Source organism: Chaetodon trifascialis, chromosome 22, assembly GCF_039877785.1.
Source record: "Chaetodon trifascialis isolate fChaTrf1 chromosome 22, fChaTrf1.hap1, whole genome shotgun sequence".
Classification (NCBI taxonomy): Eukaryota; Metazoa; Chordata; class Actinopteri; order Chaetodontiformes; family Chaetodontidae; genus Chaetodon; species Chaetodon trifascialis.
The window spans coordinates 14029293-14049327 of record NC_092077.1 but is presented as its reverse complement, the minus strand read 5'-3'; the positions used below and the strand labels follow the sequence as shown (position 1 = coordinate 14049327).

The window sequence follows — 20035 nt, the reverse complement described above, 5'->3', positions numbered from 1 at the left end:
GCAGGGGCAGTGAGACGACAGCGACCTCTGGTGGCTCTTTGTGGGAATTGTCATTTTCTCTGCAGGCCATGTTAAAGTTACAGTATTTAATTAGCAGTAACAGAATCTTTAAGCAAATGTTTGCTTTGTAAACTTGAATTACAATTCCAACAACAACACGTATCTCTTACCTCCCGTGGCATCTAGCTGTGGACGGTTTTATCCTCATTTATTTCTGCCTCCATCACAATTCATTTCAAAGAACAAGCGCTGAGCTTTCCAGCTTTCCACAATAGACATTTTTAACAGCAGGTATTCTCAAAAGCAACAGGTGAAACTAATTTCTTGTCCCAGGGAGCCGGCTTGCACAATGCCTGGACCCTGGAATTGGCTCACCTAAATGGATTGCAGTCGTTTGTGAAATGATCGGTTCCACCTGTGCTTTCCCCTGCCGTGACGTGCCACAGTGTCCGCTGTGAAAAAGGTTGATTAGTCATGATTGTTCTGGATAAGCCAAAGAGCTTGCTGTGATAAATTACCACTGGATCCACTTTCATTTACAGAATCACTCTGCGTGCTGCTGACAGCATTATCAAGGGTAACGGGACAGTGTTTCTGGAAAGATGCGTTGCTGATGATGATTTGAGCCATGTTTCATCTCAGCGTCTGCACAGACATTCATGGTTCCCAGAGGATGAATCCAACCTTGGTGACTGATCCTCGAGTACCAGCATGAGGCTGACGTTTGTGGCTTTTACTGAAACTTTTGTTTCTGTTAGATCTCTAAATATAGCTGTTACAGAAGTCTTGAGACTTGACCATGAGAGAGGCTGGTGTGCAGAAGGTCTCTGACTGAAATGAGAACAAAGGGACTTTTATTTTGTAACGGAGATGTTTATTTAGACAACTGAATGCATGCCAGGAAGAACTGTGTTACAGCAGCGGTAACTTTCAGCTCTCTTACTTTTCTAACTCTGAGGGAGAGACCCGAATCAGGGACACACCAAACTTGAGTTTTGGTAGAGACCACGACCTGCTCTAATTTACTGTACTGCATCGACACATTACTCTTGTCATGTATTACGGGGACGGGGGAGACAAGGGGGAACCATTGCTGAAGATCGAGGAGCTTGGATCTTACACAGTTTTGGCCAGAGTATCATGAGTTGTTAATATCACTGTTTTGGCAAAAGGACAGAAGTAATTCACACCTTGCTTTAAGGGAACTTTACCTCTCACACAAAACACATAAAGAGACGATAAAAAAGATGCACTTACTGTAGGTAGCATTCACATGCAGTATAACGTGTCTTCTCCTTCAGACTAGATTTAACATTTTTCCCCACTATTTCTTACAGAGATTCACAGCTAATGTTTTTCAGATTGGGGAATTATCTTACACATAATGGCTACTGGATGAATAGAGACATGTTGGATGGATTTGGGAGAAAGAAAAATAAACACTTATGAAAGTCAAAAGAGACAAAATTGTGCTTATCGTTAGCGGGATTCAGTTAATGAGGCAAACCCCTGTACTCGAGCTCCTGAACTTAAGTCGTTTTCAACCCTCCGTGACACAATTTCAGCCAGTTGGTCCATCAAAGTTTTCTAAGTTGCTGTTGCCATTGTTTCTCCAATATACTGATGAGCCAGAAATACCATAATATCAAAAATAAATGCAACCCTTTCACAAAACAATGAGCAATAAATAATAATCAAGTGGTGTTCTTGTACTGTATATGTACTGTATATACACAGAGAGTTAAGTTTGTTGTATATATGTACACAAAACAACTGGCAGTCTACTTCAGACTGGGTTTTTAGCATAGCCTACAACTGGAATTCGTGCCCAGATTCTCAAAATCCCAGAAAAAGCAACAACAGAATAACTTACACAGAATCCTCGAGAGCAGAGGGGATAATGCACAATGAGTCTACGATGCCGCTTGAGATTTTTTTGCCCCCAAAATTAGAAGCACTGGTCTGGAAAGGAAAGTAAATATAAAAGAAAAATGTAACTTTTTTTTCTTAGGTAGGGTGTAAAAAAAAAAGCCTCTAGAATTCCATAAAATAACTAGCTTATTAAAACATTGATTGACAACGACATGCACGATGCTTTCCCAGCCTCAGGTGGAGGAGGTGACGATGAAGCACGTCCTCTTCACCGCGACTCTGCCGTTTTTGCACGTGACAATGCTTCGATTTTGTTTTTAAACAACACGAGGGCCACCGGTGCACGCTGTGCACGCCTCGAGGTCAATCGCAACCCTTCCTTTCTCTCCTTTTGGGGTGCTGTTGTCCGTCTTGACTTTAAAGACTGGATGGGAGGTTCTTCTCACCTCAAACAGTTCTCCAAAATAAGAGTTTTTTTTTTTTTAAATTCCATTCCATGTACGCTATCTTGCAGTTCACATGCTCGGGTCAAAGGGCAGCAGGCTGCAGCCAATGCATCATTTCTGCCTCCATGAATGTCTGTGTGTCTATTAATCCACAAATGTCCTCTCAGCATATTAAGTCCATCTGCTTACCAACAAACACCTCACTAAACACTTTTGTCCCAGTCTTATTTTAGTAGCTTATGTACAGGAGGTTGAAGTGTCTGCCAGGCAGTATCCCAGGCAACCAGCCGTGTCCTCACACATTTACAGTATGCATTCCAGTTTTTCAGTCCTCTGTTCGTCTTTGTCCTCTTCACAGGTTATTTGTGTGTGTGTGTGTGTGTGTCTTTGAATGAGAGCTCTGCTGTTGTGACATGAGTGCTGTTCATGTATTTCTACCTAAAGGTGTGTGTGGCTGTTTCAACGATGGGTTTTTTGTTCTGCTGTTATGACGAGGTCACTGAATCATACGTTGGATACACAATCTATAGAATGTGTCTGTGTGTATGTGTGTGGATGCGTGGGGGGGGGGGGTTGTGCTTGTGTGTGTAGATCTGGTTGCATGTGTGCATCTCTGTGCTTTTCCTCAAACGCTACGTGGGGGTCTTTGAAGCTCATGGGTCCTCCTGTTGCGCCCTTTCTTATTTTCCTGCATCCGTCTCCACTTGGCTGCGTGCTGGCTGCTCGCCCGAGACCCCCCCACGACCGGAGAACCAGCCACGGCGCCCTGCCCCTTCTGGCCGTTTTGTGTCTTCTGGACGTTTTTGGGAGCCTGGCCACTCAACATGCCCAGATTCTGCTGCCCCTTCTGGGTATTCTGGTTCCGCGCTAGCCCTTCCGCTGTCGGAGCTCCAGCCTGGAGCCATGGCCTGCTCTGCGGTGGACTGGCTTGCTGCCTCTGGGTGTTGGGAGCTTTGGGCCGCAACGCAGAGTTGGAAGCGCCAGTGCTGTCAGGTTTACCCTGACCGTTGCCGCCGGGCGTCTTCACCCTCTTCTGTTTGCGCTCTTTCTTCCAAACTCGATCGCAAAACTCCTCCACGCTGTTGAGGTCTGGGTGGTCCAGCAGAGACAGGAAATCTCGATACCACAGCCTGTGCTTTGCAGAGTGACCTGCGCCGCCTCCTGCTCCAGGCAGGATGTCACCCAGTTTCTGCGTGGGGATGACCTGGAGGTTGAGGCGCAGCAGAGGCTGGATGAAGCCGTGTTCGACAGCCTGGCAGTGGTAGATACCTGTGTCGGACTGGCTCAGGCTGCGTATGAGCAGGCCCTGGTCTGTACGCAGCACCCTGTCATCTAGCTTGATCTGAAAAGACACAAAGAGAAAGACAAAGATATAACTAAAGAGTAAGAAATTAGAAAAACATGTGTGTTCCTGAGTTTCTTGAACTCTACACCTCCACACATCCACGCACATTTGTAAAAGTTACTTCTTGTCTTCTCTTATTTGCTTCACTGCTGAAGACAAGATGTCTCCTAAAAGTCCATCCTCAGTGTTTGTGCACTGGAGGGAGTTTCCACATCACACTTCTGTAAGCCGCCCAAACAATTTGGATCCAAATCATGCTTGTACATAAACAGGATGTCTGAACACAGATTGAAGGCGAGCGCAGAGAAGCTTTCCCTCTTAAGCTACGGTGAAAAGGCACCCATGTGACTATTGTTTTGAAGGAGTGAGTTGATGGTCACTGTGCTAACTTTCCAAGGAAGTAATATCCTTCCTCAGGACATTAAAACCTGCTGTGCAGTGATTTGTGTCTGATAAGAGTTAAAACTCACAGATCTGTTACTCAAACTCCCTGAGTTGTATTTTGTCACCTTCAACCACATTAGAGTCAGACAAGAGTGATTGGTTACATCATAAGGGTCAAAAGTCAGTCTAAACAACCACACCCACACGGTTACCACCCTGTCTAAGTCACTGAGGTGAAAGGTCAAAGGGGTCAGAGGTCGTCCCACAATAACACAGACAGAGAAGGAAAGATGTCGTCTTTAGCAGAGGGATGTTTTCTTTGCTGAAATTGAATTAGTGTGAAATAGAGCTGTGGTCACAAATTGCAATGTATGCGTTTTGCAATCACCCTGCTGCACACACACACACACACACACACACACACACACACACACACACACACACACACCTCCTGCTTGCGATCATCATTGGGCCTCTGCAGCTGCCAGTAAATCAGCGCTCTCTGAGACTTGGGGCTGCACTCCAGGAACATGCTGCTGTTCTCCACGCCATACACGCTCCTGTCCTCCACGCTGCCTCCGAGGCCGTCCATGTCTTCTGCTCGAACCGAAACACACGGACAGGATGAATGAGAAGCGTGTGGCGAGAGGAGGAAAGAGTGTGTGCGTGTGTGTAGAGTCATTAAGGTACCCTGATGCTGAAGGTCTGAGCACTGCGAGAGAGGGTCTCCGTTTCTGATGTCCTGTCGTCTGGTTCTCCTGAGAAGAAGAATAAAAGTTAATGGTGAAATCAGTGAAAACATGCTTGCATGTACTCACAATTTAAGCAGCACATGTTCCACCAGCAGACCAGAAATGATCACGCTCTCTTCCCTGTACTGTTTAATTTCAGCCACTAGGGGGCAATGTTAGCCAAGACGAATCCACATTCAGCTCCAGGAGCAGCGAGTGGGTATTTATTCAACCTTCAACTCCACTGTTAAATCACACCAGCCAAAAAAAAAGAAAGAAAAAAACTAACCCTGGCAGAGCGTAAGAGACATAAACCTGCCGAGCAATGAAACAGCGTGCTTCATTTCCTTCTGATGAGCTGAAATTATGAAACACGTACTGTATTGTTTCCGCCCTTGAAATGCCTCGTTAAAAAGCAGCCCCACTCTTTGTCCTCTGTGTCATTCGCTTCCTTTTTTTTTTAACTGCGATGGTGTTTTCATGGCCTGGCTTTATTGACTGACTGCAAATGTGTCTCCTCTGTTCCGAGTTGTCATGCTCATGTTTTAAGTCTCTGATGGGTGCGGTAAAAAAAAAAATCAAAGCGGAGAGAGAGGTGGGGAAAGCCAAAGGTGAGGTGAGGGTTGGAAAGAAGGGAGGTGGAGGAAAAAAGTAGAACCGTTAGACGTAAAAAGGAAACAGATGGAGTGAAAGGATCACTACGTGTGGGTGAATTCTGCATACAAAATACGACCACTGACATCCTCTCCTCCTCACTTGTGTGTGTCATGTTCGGTCGCTCGTCTTTCTGTCTCCTTCTCGCACATGTCCCTCCTCTGTGCGCTTCCTGGGCTAAACATTCCTGTCTTTTTTGGCCGTCTGAGCACGTGCGGGGCCGGGAGTCTGGTTCTCATTCTGGGAGGGAAAATATTTGCAGTGCGGAGCAGAGCTGAGAGGAGCCGGCCCTGGCCTTAACCACGGGGTGTGCCACCTCCTCTGTAACCCTGCCAAGCTGGAGTATACCCACTGGCCTACTTCTGCTGGTGTGAGAAGTTCTGGATGAATGAGATGCAGGGGTGTAGTGTGCTGTGTGTGTGTGTGTGTGTGTGTGTGTGTGTGTGTGTGTGTGTGTGTGTGTGTGTGTGTGTGTGTGTGTGTGTGTGTGTGTGAGGGCTGTAGTGGTCAGCCTAATCCCGCTGGATACAGCAGAGGGTAATTTGAGGGTGTGTATGTTCATACCTCCTGGCTGCAGGGTGAAGCGGTCAGACAGCTCCTGTTGGCTATAATTTAGTGTGTGTGTGCTTGTGCTGATGTAGATTCAGGCGCGTTTCTTTATGGCTGCGTGTGTGTGTGCATCTTGGCTGTAGGGAGCCGGGCTCACAGCTCGGAACAACTGTTACTGGCAGAAGTTATAACCCAGGTTGGTGGATTGTACCTCTTGGAATGAGCCCGCGTGTAAGTGTATTTAACGACTGCATTTTGGGCCTGGGTAATATTCTGACTCCAGATTACTTCCATGTTTGGATGTCTTGGCTCGTACAGTGTATCCGTGTTCATTTTTTTGGAATCACAGCACTTGCTAATAGGCCAGTGGAGGTCTGAGGTCAGAGAAACAAGGTTGTATATTGAGATGCCCTTGAGCGTAGCATTTAAAGTCGACCAACACAGCAGACTGCAGGTGCGCTGATAACTCCCAGGTGTGAGCGCGTGTGACTGCATTAACACAAAGGCAGGATGTTGCTAAAAGAAAGCATGCAAGCTCAGCAAACCCTCTGAGGATAAATAAAGCTCAAAGATTTGTTTGGTGTGTGCATGCCCCTACCTCTTAGCGGTAGGAAAGTATCTGGAGCACTCGGTGCCGTCCCAGGCACAATACGGGTCTCTGGCCAGGCAGCACTCAGCGCAAGCTTTCCCATACACCTCACAGCGGTGTAAAGACATCTGCGATACACCCAGGGCCGAGCCAAGGTACAGCTGTTGCTGTGGGAGCAAAAGAAAGGGAGGACGTAAAAATGTAATATTCCTGCGTGGCTCGGTCGGAAAGGATCTGGTAAAAAGAAAATATCTATTAGTTATCTCTGTTTTTGGATGTCGGTGTTTGCTTAAAGGCCCAGAGGTTCTTACTTTTTTATTTTGCTTAAAGTTGTAGCCTGTCAACAACCTTTGGATAAATTATCATGTGTGAAAAAACAAGTCTTTACCTGCTTGGTGGACAGCTCCATAGCAGTGATGGGAGTAGGCTCCTGCACAAAACAAATACAGAGCAGCTGCTTTACTACCTTTAACTTGGGAACTTTCCCAACAGTGCCAGGAAGAAAGAAAGTCGTACAAAGACAACATCAACAGGGCATGAAGGAGGGGTCAGCACAAGTCCACATCGGTCTCATCCATTCAGACATCAAAAGAGTGTAGACCCACCAAGCAAACAAGTCCCAGAAAAGAAACCAGGAAAGAACATTAAATGTGACAACACTGCTGTCCTCAATGCTGAATTCAGTTAGACTGTTATTGAAATTTGCTGCCACATTTATGGACATCATGTGTATTTTTTTTAGTACGCATCAGCTTTATAAATTGTTAATAGCACTCATTTTTCATACCCTGAAGACAGTCATCTCTTCCAGCACCACCTCCTCCAGGTCATGCCAGCTCTCTCTGGGGATCGTCACCACCTTCAGCACCGTGCCCATGTCTGAGAGAAGACGTTCACATTCAGTGTATGTATATACAAAGCTGCTTGATCATGTATGAATGATCTTTATTTGAGATGCACGCTCAAAAGTCTGAATCTGTGAAGTCATTATTTTCATCTTTTTGTTGATATCTGTTTATTCTTAATATTAAAAAATGGGCAAAAATGTATTTTTTTCAATAAAAAAATTACACAAAAATCTATAAAACTCTGCTGACAACCAAATTTCTTTCAAGATAACAATAAAGGTCAAGTGGTGCATTATCAGACCTCATTTTCTGTGAACTGTGCTTATACAGCAGCAAGAGGACCTTGTTTACTGTCCCCTTGCAGCAGGGAGGTAACATTCGGGTGCAGAGGGACACATGAATCACGATAGAATGTTTAAAGTGTCTTTTGCTTTAATGAAAGTACATAAAAAAAATAATATTCAGTCTTAAAAACCATTTAACTGTGAGCGGTTTCAATAGTTTGTCCAAAAAATGTGTGTTAAAGAATGAATAAAAAGCTTTTTTAGTGGACCTCCCTGGCATGGAAAATACACATTAAAGCACAAATGACAGACTGAGTTTGTGTACCTGTCCCGATGAACATGACATCATACTGTCCGTCCTCCGCCTCCACTCTGTCCACCACCAGCTGGGAGAACTGGTAGTCCACATCCGTCCGCACCATGATGGGACGCCCGCCTATCGGGTGCACTGGGTTGTACATGGCTGGGTGGCCCCTGGCAAAGGTGATGACATCATCGGGGAGGTCTTTGGTGGAGTCGAATCCTCCAAAAGTCTTACTGGGACACTGAGAACCAGACCAAAATGGAAGGCAGGTAAGTTTTAGATAACGGACAGCCGTGATTATTGTTTCATTCTCTAAATTCTTGTAAAATCCCTGCGTTTGTGGAGACTCACAGTGCCAGGGCGGGGGTAGGGCACCCTCCCTTGGAAAGGCACCCACTGGTAGTTGGGTCCATCTCTGTGGGCGTAGGGCCCCAGGAAAACCCTCCTGATGTCTGCCATGTTGTACATACACACCGCTGAGCCTTTAAAGATGTTACTGTGGAGAAAGAGAGTGAGAAAAAGGCGTGAGAGATGAAACGATAGAGAGAGTTTAAGGATGAAGAGATGGAGGGAGTGAGAGAGCGGTGAAACGATGGCAGAGACCAACAAAAGGGATTCAGAAACGGTCGCTCACAAGACAGGGATTAGGAGCCTGTGAAATACTGAAGAAAGACAACAAAATGACCCTTCATCGCACAAAGACGGAGGGGAGCAAGGTTGTCATTACCTAAGTACAGGAATGACAGATTGGAACTTCACTCTGATTGCTTCCAGCCTCTTGAGAACAGACAGGAATTTGGGCACACCACCAACAAAACAGGAGACCTGGTTCAGAGCGTATTTGAAATCCCCTCCAATGTTTTGCGAGCGCTCGCTCGAGCCAGATGGGTGGGTTTCGCTTTCACTCGCCAGGCGAGGTCCAAAGCAGGCAAGGTCAATCAATCAGGCGAAAAAACAGGGAGATGATGTGGATTTTATTTGAATTCATGCTCTGTCCCAGGTCATCCAGAAGACAGCAATTTGAGCAGTGACTCATTTAAGTGGAGAATTTGGGAGTTTCGCAGGAATATTCCATGATATACATATTCCAAAGGAGTTATTAAAACGCTGTTGAGGCTGTGAAAAAGTACGCTGGCTGTTTAAATCTCTGAGCACCATCAAGTCTGCTCATCTCTGACCACATAAAAGGGGGATCTGTTTCACAATTTCATAGATTTGTAATTATTTGTTTTTATGTTCGACGCTCATTCATCAGCTTTTTGTCACATTTTACAGATGGCAGATTTGAATTTGGACAGCAAGTCTCTCGCATGTGCAGGAACCAAATGCTTCAATAAGATTCGGGACGTCCTTTGTCTTGCTGACTGCGATGGGAAGTTGTATCAGACTAATTAGGGATGTGGCTGGCATACACGCACCCGACAGTACGCGCTAAAGCGTGGAAGATGAATGGATTAGCATTTGAAAATGTTAATTACAGAGAAATTCAATTAACTCCAGGGGCAAAAAAAAAGACACTCCGATATCTACGCTTAAGAAGAAGGGCGAACATGTGTTTGCGCAGATACACACAGTTTGAGGGAGAGGACACACAAATTCAGCCGACCCCACACTAATGCACGTACGCACACAAACAGGGGCACAATCAAACATTGATCTGTCAGTGGCAGCTTCTTTGTGCCTCATTAAGCAGTGATATTAAAAGCCGGTCCCTCTGAATCTCTGCTCTATTCATCTCTGAAAACCGGCCACTTAGAAAACCAATTAAACCACTCTAATTCCTCAATGCCCCATAATTGAATTTTAAAACGTGCATGTGTGTGTGTGTGTGTGTGTGTGTGTGTGTGTGACTGAGTACAGGCACACATGCTGGTACGTAGGTGCACGCCCACCACCGTGCACCGACCTCTTCCTTTGAATGCATTCCAGAAAGCTGAGAAAAGCCACACGGGCCGAGTGATGCGAGGCGCCTGTCAGTACGCGTTAGCTTGCGCCGCCGTTCTATTCAGCCCGTCTTATCATTAGTGGTGATTGATGGTGAAGTGTTTGTCCTCCTTTCAAAGCCAGTCAGAGACACTACTGGCCACGAGATGCCCCCTCCTCCTTCCCAAATGCAAATTCATCATCATCACGATAAGTGCCACCATCTGTGCCATTTCAACTCGCTTATCTGCCTTTGCCCCGAGCCTTCACCTCTCCACATGCTTCAATAGAGCCACACCCGGCCTCTGAAAATCCCATTCAAGGCTGGGGCGGCGGCCAGCGGAGAGACGTGCGTTCCTGCTGAGTGAATATCGTGTTTCTCTCGCTCCCTCCTGCTCCATAATCTGATTTCCCTACAAGGCTCTGCCAAGGTTTCAATGAAAAAGGGGGACAGGTAGCAGGGGAACGGGGGAATTGGCTAAAAGCAATCTCCAATCTGAGACGTGGGGAGGAGAATCATGCGAGGGGAAAGCAGCCATAAGACACCTGTAAGTGGATTATGGGACCAGGAGCGCTGTCTGGGAATTTGACGGGGGCACGCTCAGTTGCTCGCATCCCGCCTTGTCATATAAAGTGCTTAGGACATTACAGATAAAGGGAATAAAGGATGTGAAAAGGCAGAATTCTTGAAAGGAAATATGAAGCGTGTGTGTTTTTCAAATTCAGAGGAAATAACTTGTCCAGAACACTTGCCGACTGAATATATATCAGCTTCCTCTGATCTCCTAGCAACAAATCAACAAAACAAATATGATATACCGGTGTCTTTCAAGCTATTTGGGACTTTCAGTCTCCGCAGACACATTTTGGAGGTCACCACGAAAAGATCCGGGCGGCTCCGTACCTGGATGTGGTGAATACGGCGTAGATAACTGGATTCTTCGGGTCCTTGGAGCTCATCAGAAACACATCCTCTGCAAATGCAAGAAGAGGTGAAGGTGAGAGCTGAGTCTTTGAGGTCAACTTCTCCTCGCGTGCAAATAAAGCAAACGCACTCACGTAGCTCATCGAAGTGTGTGTCAATGCCGTTGACCCCGGGCACTGAACACATTAGCCGGGCCTTGAGGAAAGTGGTCCACTTGTTCACCAGACTCCTGTGACCTCCCATGTCATTCTGTAACACAAACAAAATAAACATGACCGGATCTCTGCAGCCGCTGACGTAAACATGTATCATATCCATGCAGAAATGTGAGAAATGATCGTGAATCTGCGATAAGGATTCTGTTTGTGTTTGTGTGTTGTTACCTTACACAGTTGTCCTATCCTGGCGATGGTTGCCTTCCCCGTGTGCTCTCCGTCCATGGCGTTCTCCTTGAAAAACAGGAAGATCTTGTCGTCTTCAGGGTTGTCACTTTCTGGGATCAGGTTAACACCTATGAACCTGGGGTCTAGAGGAAAAAAGGAAGCAAATAAAGCAGAGAAACAACACTGCACACACACATCTGTTCACACACGCTTGAATCACACACACCCTTACACAAACGTGTTTTTTACAATCCAACTCCTGCCCGAATGGCAATCCTCTCACCCCTATTTTACACCTCCGAAACCAATCCCCCGTGATATTCTCCAGTCACGGCTCAGTAATAACAGCCATTCACTTTACACCCTGCTGTTACAGTATCTGACTTTAACCCGAAGTGAGCGCTCTGAGTCCAAATCCCACATAACCCCTGTCTCTAGACCACATCCTCACAGCCACACATGGCTCTGATTGTCCCGGGTAACACGTGAATAAATTTATCTCAACTTTTAAGCGCAAGAGGAAATCAAAGCTAAACGGCCGAGGCCGAGGCCGAGGCCTTTGGGATGGGATATCTCCTGACTGGAAGGGGGCAGAGGGGACTGAGGAAAAGTGGCCGCAGTCACCGAGGCGTCGTCACGCTTAAAACGAGCCTGTGTCTAAAAGCTCGGGGGGTTAGCTGGAGAGAAACAAGCAGTGCCATGTTACGCCTCCGTTGCCGTTTAGGATATAGAGTAGCTGTGAAAAAGTCAAGTGTGGCCAAAGTGGGAAGCAGATTTATAAGCGCTGTGCGGGTGCGAGACCTCTGGTATGAATCATGTGTACCCCACACACGCTTCATACCTCTATTGTGAATATGCCATTAAATCTACACCTTCATAAATTCAACCTTGCACGCGGTTGCATGCAGAAACAGGCTTCTGCCGGTGTCGCCAGCCATTTCATTTCATTTGATTCTCAACAAAAGGCCACTTTATTCAGCCGAGGTTTAATCTAACCTCAATGCTGAGTGTGAGGGCATTAAAGGGTGAAGAGATGTGTAAATAAACTGCATGAACCAGCAAAGCCAAAGCTACCATTTAACCCTAAATCCTTTCTAGAATCGACTGCTATTAAGGATTCATTCCCAAGTTTCTCTCTTGTTACATCTGAGTACCATGTAACCTCGTTGATAAAGGCTCAATAGAATATCCCCATCCCAGTAATCCATGCAATTACAATCCCCCCCTTTGTGGAGAAGGAGCTGGATTTTGCCGGGCTGGATGGATACAATCCCTGGCGTATTTGTTTGAACAAGGTGAAAGATCGATGGGGATTAACGGGGTAACAATGACTTCTCCTCTTTAATTCTCTCTTTATTGATATGTCACTGCAATCAGCACTGCAGAGAACAGTGTTTGTGATTTTTGATGGTGCTGGGGAGGAGGGGTTGTTTGAGGGGAACTGAGAGGAATTTGACTCCACTACAGGAAAACAGCTGAGAGCGGATTAGTTCTGTGGGAAAGAGGGGAAAAAGGGATGGCACAGCTTGAGGGAAAGGTTCAAACTGACCTTTTGTGGCTCCCTAAGTCCTCGGTGCCGAAAGATAGCCAGACAGACTGCACAGTCAATAACCCTCACTGCCGTGCTAATCTTACTAGCACAGGCAAATCCAGTGACTTTGTGAATGGGCTCTGATATCTGATGTCTGCACATGAATGGAAATGATTGGAGACTCGAGGCTTGTGAGAGAATTTAATGCTTCAAAGTCTGCTGAAAAGTCCGTGGCATTCTCTCTCCAAAACTGGTCAATGACAAGGGTTTGGTTACATCTTCTACTGAATATCTGAGGCTTATGCAGGCCACAAGTGTCCGTTTTTATTTTAATAGTAAAGTTTGTTGGAGTTCGCGCGGTCTGAAAATGTATGTTATCTTGGTTTTGCGGTCTGAACACTATTAGCTTCGAATGTGAGTTTGTAGAAGCCAAAGGCCTCTTAAAAAATCAAGGAAAGGCAAGACATTTAGGGAGACTACAGTTACAAAACCCAGCATAATACAAAATTAAATTACACACTAGATTTCTAGGAGAACATGAACAACTCTTTGTGACGAAAATCACAAAAACAAAGATCAACTTTCTTTTTCTCAGGAAAATGCATTCCTTCAGGAGAGAAAGTCAGTTTTTTTACCGTTGATACATCATTCACATGCTTCTTTTTTCTTTCTTTTTTTTTTACCATTCAGCCATCTTGAATCATGTTGCTCTGTTCTGATTGGATGATGATCTCCCAGGGTACGGAAAATAGCAAAGTCCCTTCCCATGAAATCAGCAGATGTGCCCGAGTACAGCTCTCCATCTGCCAGTGAGGAAAGCATTGTTAGGAGCAAATGACCACTTCTGAATCGAATGTGTACTTCCTGGAACTAATCAAGGCAGAGATCAAACTCACCGATCAGAAGCGAGGCCGAGAGCATTTTGGGGTCGTAGGGGCTTTTCCCGCGGCCGTTCTCGAAATGTGAGGACAGTCGAAAGATGTTGTCCTGCAGTGGAAAGGGTCAAAGTTCAAAACGAGGCCAGTGAACGCCGCATTAGGCTGGGCTAAAGGTGCATTTATAGCCCGTGTGTCAAATTACGCCAAATTCTCATTATAGCACACTGTGTTTGGGATGGGACGCGCTGCAACTTCAGGCTGGACCTGAGCAGTACGTTATCTTTTACTGATGGCTCGTTCTGCTTTGGTTACAGATCAACAGTAGCTTCTTGAATATGTTAAAAGAAAAGTCACAAAAGAGAGACCAAACTCAGTTTTCTTCAAATCAATTACAGACAACACTACCTTAAATTCAAGTGAACCCATGCAGGGTCTTCTACGCTGTAAACCTGCATGGTGCAAACAGCCATTCCCCTCCCCATTGTCACACTGCAGAGTCCATGCTGGTACATTGATTAACCTGTTGACCTTTATCGAGATGACTGATTCCACTTTTATGTGGAGGAGAGGTTATTTAATTTCCGAACCATGTAGTGACCACTTTTTTCCTCTTCCTCGCACAAAGGAAAACATTGATGAGGAGATAATCAATGAAGGGAATGATTACTGCTGTGCTCGACAGAAAAAATTCTGTGTGTGTGTGTGAGAGAGAGAGAGAGAGAGCATGCACTCAATGCAGTCTGTGTGACTGCTGTGCACATTTTTTTAAGGGGGACAATATTGGACATTCGCTCTCATTAGTTTACAAAAGCAATATTGTCACATTTTACGACTCATGAATGAATGCTCAATTTAGATCTAAATTACCTTTTGCATATATATAACTCGTTAAACATGTAGAACCCCACCCCCCACCATTAATGCACCCAATGCATTACCTCTGCCCTCTTGCCCATTTCCAGAAATGCACAGATGGGGTGGAAGGCTCCAGTGCCACAGATGTACAGATGGGTCTGGTTGTACGGTTGAAGGACCCGGATGAAGTTATTACACTCTTTCTGAAAAAGACAAGAGATAAGAAACATCAAAAACCCACCGGATGTGTATTTATACAGCGAGAAGTGCAGCTGGCAAAGTGATTTAAATACATTTGTCTCCATACGTTCATGTGTCTCTGTTTATGTAGTAATCCTACCAGTGTAATATATTATATAGCCTTGTAAAGCATGTGAAACTTTTGGGAAAGAGATTGCTAGCATTAACCTCCCCCATATCATAAAGTCTGAATTAAGTTTTATCCTTTATGAAAATAATGCTGACACTTTCAATAGAAAAAAGCCCCGATGTTGTCCAATTGCAAATACAGACGTAATCGAAAGCAGAGCACAGTGGAGAATGGAGAAAAGCTCTGTTGGAATTCCCTTTAAATCAGGGACTTTCCAGTGGGTTTGGAAAAGACTTACTGTATGAAACTGAGTCTCCTTCAAGGAAATCCCACCTGTAAGTCAAATCAGGCACATCCACCTCAGATCTTTAATGATCCATATGTTTGAATTTACTGAGGGTATTTAGGTTGGCTCTCCAGCACATGGTGATAGTCCCAGTGGTGTGAGACTGTTTATTAGTGCGCTAATCAACTGGATTGGTTAATGTAGGAGGGTCATTAGCAGCCTCGAGGAGTTATTTGGGCACATGTGTTTAAGAGATTAGCCTGGGGTTTGCCTTATTATAAATACATGCTGAATATCCACCTAACAAATAAGTACACATTTGCTTGGGGATTTGGAAACGCAGTACGCACATCACATCACACACAGACACATGTAGCTCTTCAGGCTTCTAAACTTCACTGACATTTCAGTTTGGTGATTTGATGATGTCCCACATATGAGACATAAATGGACATGACACTTCACTGAGTTAAGGTTTGAGTGATGACATTTCCCAGTCCTACATCAAATTGACTCTGGCATCACATGCTGCACACCATTTCCAAAAAACAGTTTCCTGCTATTATTCAGAAAGTGTTTAAGATCTGGCTCTTTGTTCTCCTCAGTGCTTTGCTTAAAGGAACAGTTGGACATTTTGACAAACATGCTTCTTCACTTTCTTGTTGAGACTTTGATGAGAGGACATCTGTATGTACAATGTGAAGATGGAGCAGGCAGTCTGTTCGCTTACCTTAGTAAAAACAGGGGAAACAGCTAGCTTAGCTCTGTCCAAATGTAACACAATCTGCCTACCCACCAGCAAACTCACTTAATCTGTTTTACGGGGTTATGTGTGGGACTGTTTCTTGGCTGGGTGCAATGACATCCTAAGTCAACTGAGGTCTTCATGACAAGATTTGAGGAAGTCGCTGCACCCAGCCAAGAAACAGTCCCACACAAAAAATCCTGTGAAACCACAAACTGTCATTTTTGATCTTTGGTTTTTGTATGATTTAACAATCAGAAGTGTGTTACCTTTGCATGGAGTCGGGCTAGCTGTTTCCCCGTGTTTCCAGTCTTTATGCTAAGCTACGCTAACAAGCTGCCAGCTACAAATTTGAATTGAACACGCAGACATGAGAGTGGCATCTATCTTGTTGTCTATCCCTCACAAAAGCAAATAAGCATATTCCCCAAAATGTCCCACAACTGTTTATTTAGAATGGAATCTGATTTCCTCTTGACTTAGCTTTGTTAAATACACATCGCTTTATACTGCAGCATGCCAGTAGTTTCCAGCTGACTGTGGTTCACTGAAGCACTCAACACCTTTCAACTGTGCACGCTATTATTAACTCACAATCCCAAAAACACATTTCCAAAGGACTAGGAAGACTAAACTTGCATGATGTCTTGTGGCTGACCTCAACCCTGCACATCTCTGTGCACATGTGGCTGTACAACATAATGACTTTACCCTCTGTGTTTCCTACTGTTGAACATCAGGATCACCCCTGACCCGTGATGTCCCCCCCCATCATTCTCACGCCCTTATTATATGCATTTCACCAACTCCTGTAATTCCACCTCCCCCAACGTCAGCTCTGTTTAGGATTTTACACGCCTGTCTTCGACTTAGACTCATTGGCTGTGTGGTGGGTAGTTTGCATCTAAACACTGGCAGACGTTAGTCCCTCAAACATGTGGCTCTGTCTTGCCTCCAGGTGAAAAATGGTTTCCCTGATCACAAACCATGTCATTATGTGAAAACACCAGCAGAGGATAAATGAGTCATTATTGGATAAAATGAATGACTGCCTTTGGACTGAGCATTAATGATGACTTTCCATGGGAGAAATGGGTGGACAGATTTGCATGTATTTGGAAGAGTTGGGTGAATTTTGAGATTATGCTGAGGTCTCTAATTGAATATGGAAAATGCACGGGAAATGCCGGACAACTCGGAACTATTATTTTTCCTTTAATATCTGGAATCACTGGAGAAATAATCGGGAATGACATCAGCCAGTATGAAATAGTGAGACCACACTCCAGCATCTGAACCCTTTGTTGACTGAATCAAACGCAACAACCTGGGCAATGTTACACACTCGTCGTGCCAAGGAGAATGATACAGCCATCAGGCATTTTAGAGGGCAGCTGTTACATTTGCTCTGCGGCTGTAAATTGTGGTCTGGAGAAATGCATCAGCTCTGAATGCTTTAGTAATGTCCTAATCAAGGTCTCTCCGTGCCGCGCTCCGTCTCTGCTCTCACCGCCTCATTTTCAAGAGTAAACATTTTCACAGCACGCAAATACCTCATCATTGTGCTCTGTGTGATTCTGTGCTGCCAGAACACATTCTCTTTCCACTGTGTGAGGGAGCGAAGGTGCTTGTGTGGCAGCGGCTGTGTGTTTGCGTGAGAGTCCCGGAAAGCTGGCGGTGAGTTAGACCCCAGTAAAACCTCTATGATTTAAAAGGACATCGTAATTCTGGATAATCCTAAAACCCTGCAGTCGCTGCACTCCAGACTCATCCAGCCATGAAATTAAGATCAGATACAACACAGAGAGGGCCTATCCAAACAGCAACACGAAGATAACACACACTACCGCCATCGTGCACACAAACTAAGCCGGTGGCATATAGTATGTGCTCAGCAAACTTGTGCAGAACGGCACATGTGAGCTAACACGCCGCGCCAGATAACGGGGACTCAAACAATACACTCCCACATAAATATGCACATATGCGCACAAGCATAGACGTACTCCCAACAGCAGCAAATAACCTCTGAGGCAATGCGTCACTGTACACCTCACTGTGACCGAACATCTGCTGTACAGCGTGTTGAGTTGTGTGTGTCAGTGGGGGATGGCCTACAGAGAGTACAGTGCACTGTGGAATATGTCTGCTGTCCTATAATTTTTATCTGAGCTAATTTCCTTCCTCTGCAGAGCTCTTGCTGGATCCAAGCAACTTCTTCTATGCTGTATTATTTCCACCAAAACACGCATCCCAGAGAAATCTGAGGAACTGCATGGAACCACGCAGGACAGCCATGTAATTTGTTTAACAATAGAAGCAAAAATTGTAGGGAAGCGTTCAAATGGTGACGCCATCATGAATGTGGACTTACCCCAAGGTCTTTCCCTGCCCACTTGCATTCATCCCTCTTGGAGGGGGTGGCAGGCCACGCGATCTGTGCGAGTGAGAGAACAACAAAGTCATACTACGCTGGAGGTGGAGTGGAGAGGTTTACCCGTTGTTTCATGAAACAGTGAGTCAATGCGGTGAATCAGAGGAAATCAGGATTTGTGTATTTCCAGGAGAATGACTTTGAATTTGTCATGTTTTTCTATTGACAATTCATAGTTTACTCACTTCCTTATTTCCCTCTATATCCCTGGTCATACCATCAGTGTGAGGGTACATGATGAGTAAGGAATGGCATTTTAAAGTGTAATGAAAAAAGTGGAGAATAAAAAGGGTTCAGATGAAAGGTAAAATAAAGTGATTTGAAATAATGTAGGGTGTTTATGTGGAACTGAATGAGACACAATATGTAGGTACAGCACGCAGGAATATCACCCTCAATATTGCTGTTTCTGTGTTGATATAGACAATTCGAAAGTCTAAATACAGGCTCTGGTTCAAATTATGGCATTTAAGAAGTTAATCTCTTTTCTACAGTTGAAATCCTGAGCATATGGTTGTGCTTTTCACTTCAAATTTGAAGCGAAAGTCGGCTTTTGCTACTTTGTTTTGGAGGAGATAGGAAACAAAGGAAATAAATGATGGCTTTGTACTGTCCTTAAGGCGAATCCATCTGTGGCCCCTGGTGTCACGTGAACTGTAAACACGCACGAAAGGAAGGAAAGTGAATGAGTGAGCTGTAATGAGTAAGGGAATGATTATATCCACAAAAATGGGGTGCAGTTGAGCTCTGCGTTTTGCTGGTGGCCACGCAGATGTGGACAGACAAAGGAAATGTATGCACATGCATGTGCATGCATTATGATGTCCTTACAAAGCACACACATTCCTCGACTTTATCTCCTCGTTAGATCAGCTGAGTGTTCCTCTCGAGGGAATCTGCGTTACACATTTCAAGGTAATTACATTAGATTTGCTTAATCACTGCTTTCTGGTCTTTATCTCACAATGACGCAAAGATCAGAACAAAAGAACGAAAAAGGGGAAAAAAAATACGTCCGAGCCAAGGGCGAAAGAATTCAGAGACACGCTCTCTCTCTGCATTGACAATGTGCTTTCAGCACTTTCATACCCTGGCTCAGCTCTCTGCAACCTCCAGGCATGTCTGTGTCAGTCTTGTGTGTCAATGATAGCAGCCTGAATCTGATAAAAAGACTGTTAACCTAGTCCAGGTGGTGTAATGGAATTATGGACAGCCCTGTCTGGACCCAGACAGACAGTGGGAGGGACGAAGGGAGGGGAGAAAGAGGTGGTGTAATGGACTCCAGAGGGAGAAGAGAAGAGAAGAGAAGAGAAGAGAAGAGAAGAGAAGAGAAGAGAAGAGAAGAGAAGAGAAGAGAAGAGAAGAGAAGAGAAGAGAAGAGAAGAGAAGAGCTCAAATAACACCTTGCAACCTCGACCAAAAGAAAACAACTTTATCCAACCCTCGCACACACCTTGAACGGACACCCGCACCCGAGTTTTACCTGTTTGTGGTCTCTGTTGATGTTGACGAGGTCGAATGAGAAGATGTGGTCCTCGGCTCCGACCAGTAGTCTCCCTCGCTCCTCGTCCAATAGGAAGGCGTCGTAGCTCGAGCTGTTGGCCAAGCCATTGAAGGTGACGAGGTTACTGGACTCTAACATCTCTGGAAGACGAGGAGAAGGAAGAGTAAGAGTGGATCGTGTACAGGAAGGGCTAACAAAAGACTCAAAGATTGACAGAGGAGTACAAAGTAGTACAAAACACCACAGTAAAAGTAA

At 45.1% G+C, this 20035-nt stretch overlaps 1 protein-coding gene across 1 annotated transcript in view; it reads right to left on the bottom strand.

The window, feature by feature from the left end:
• Positions 1–852: 852 nt before the first annotated feature.
• The window catches only part of sema3aa (sema domain, immunoglobulin domain (Ig), short basic domain, secreted, (semaphorin) 3Aa), a 32268-nt gene continuing 13085 nt past the window's right edge, over positions 853–20035 (bottom strand). The window contains exons 2-17 of the mRNA XM_070991746.1: positions 19760–19920; positions 18217–18279; positions 14585–14704; positions 13665–13755; positions 13452–13571; positions 11238–11380; positions 10989–11103; positions 10834–10903; positions 8358–8502; positions 8028–8247; positions 7358–7449; positions 6959–7000; positions 6580–6737; positions 4738–4805; positions 4496–4644; positions 853–3660 (exon numbers count right to left, since the gene is read on the bottom strand). Coding sequence (XP_070847847.1) covers positions 2944–3660; positions 4496–4644; positions 4738–4805; positions 6580–6737; positions 6959–7000; positions 7358–7449; positions 8028–8247; positions 8358–8502; positions 10834–10903; positions 10989–11103; positions 11238–11380; positions 13452–13571; positions 13665–13755; positions 14585–14704; positions 18217–18279; positions 19760–19920 — 2474 coding nt within the window. The 3' untranslated portion in view covers positions 853–2943. The remainder of the gene's footprint in view (positions 3661–4495; positions 4645–4737; positions 4806–6579; positions 6738–6958; positions 7001–7357; positions 7450–8027; positions 8248–8357; positions 8503–10833; positions 10904–10988; positions 11104–11237; positions 11381–13451; positions 13572–13664; positions 13756–14584; positions 14705–18216; positions 18280–19759; positions 19921–20035) is intronic.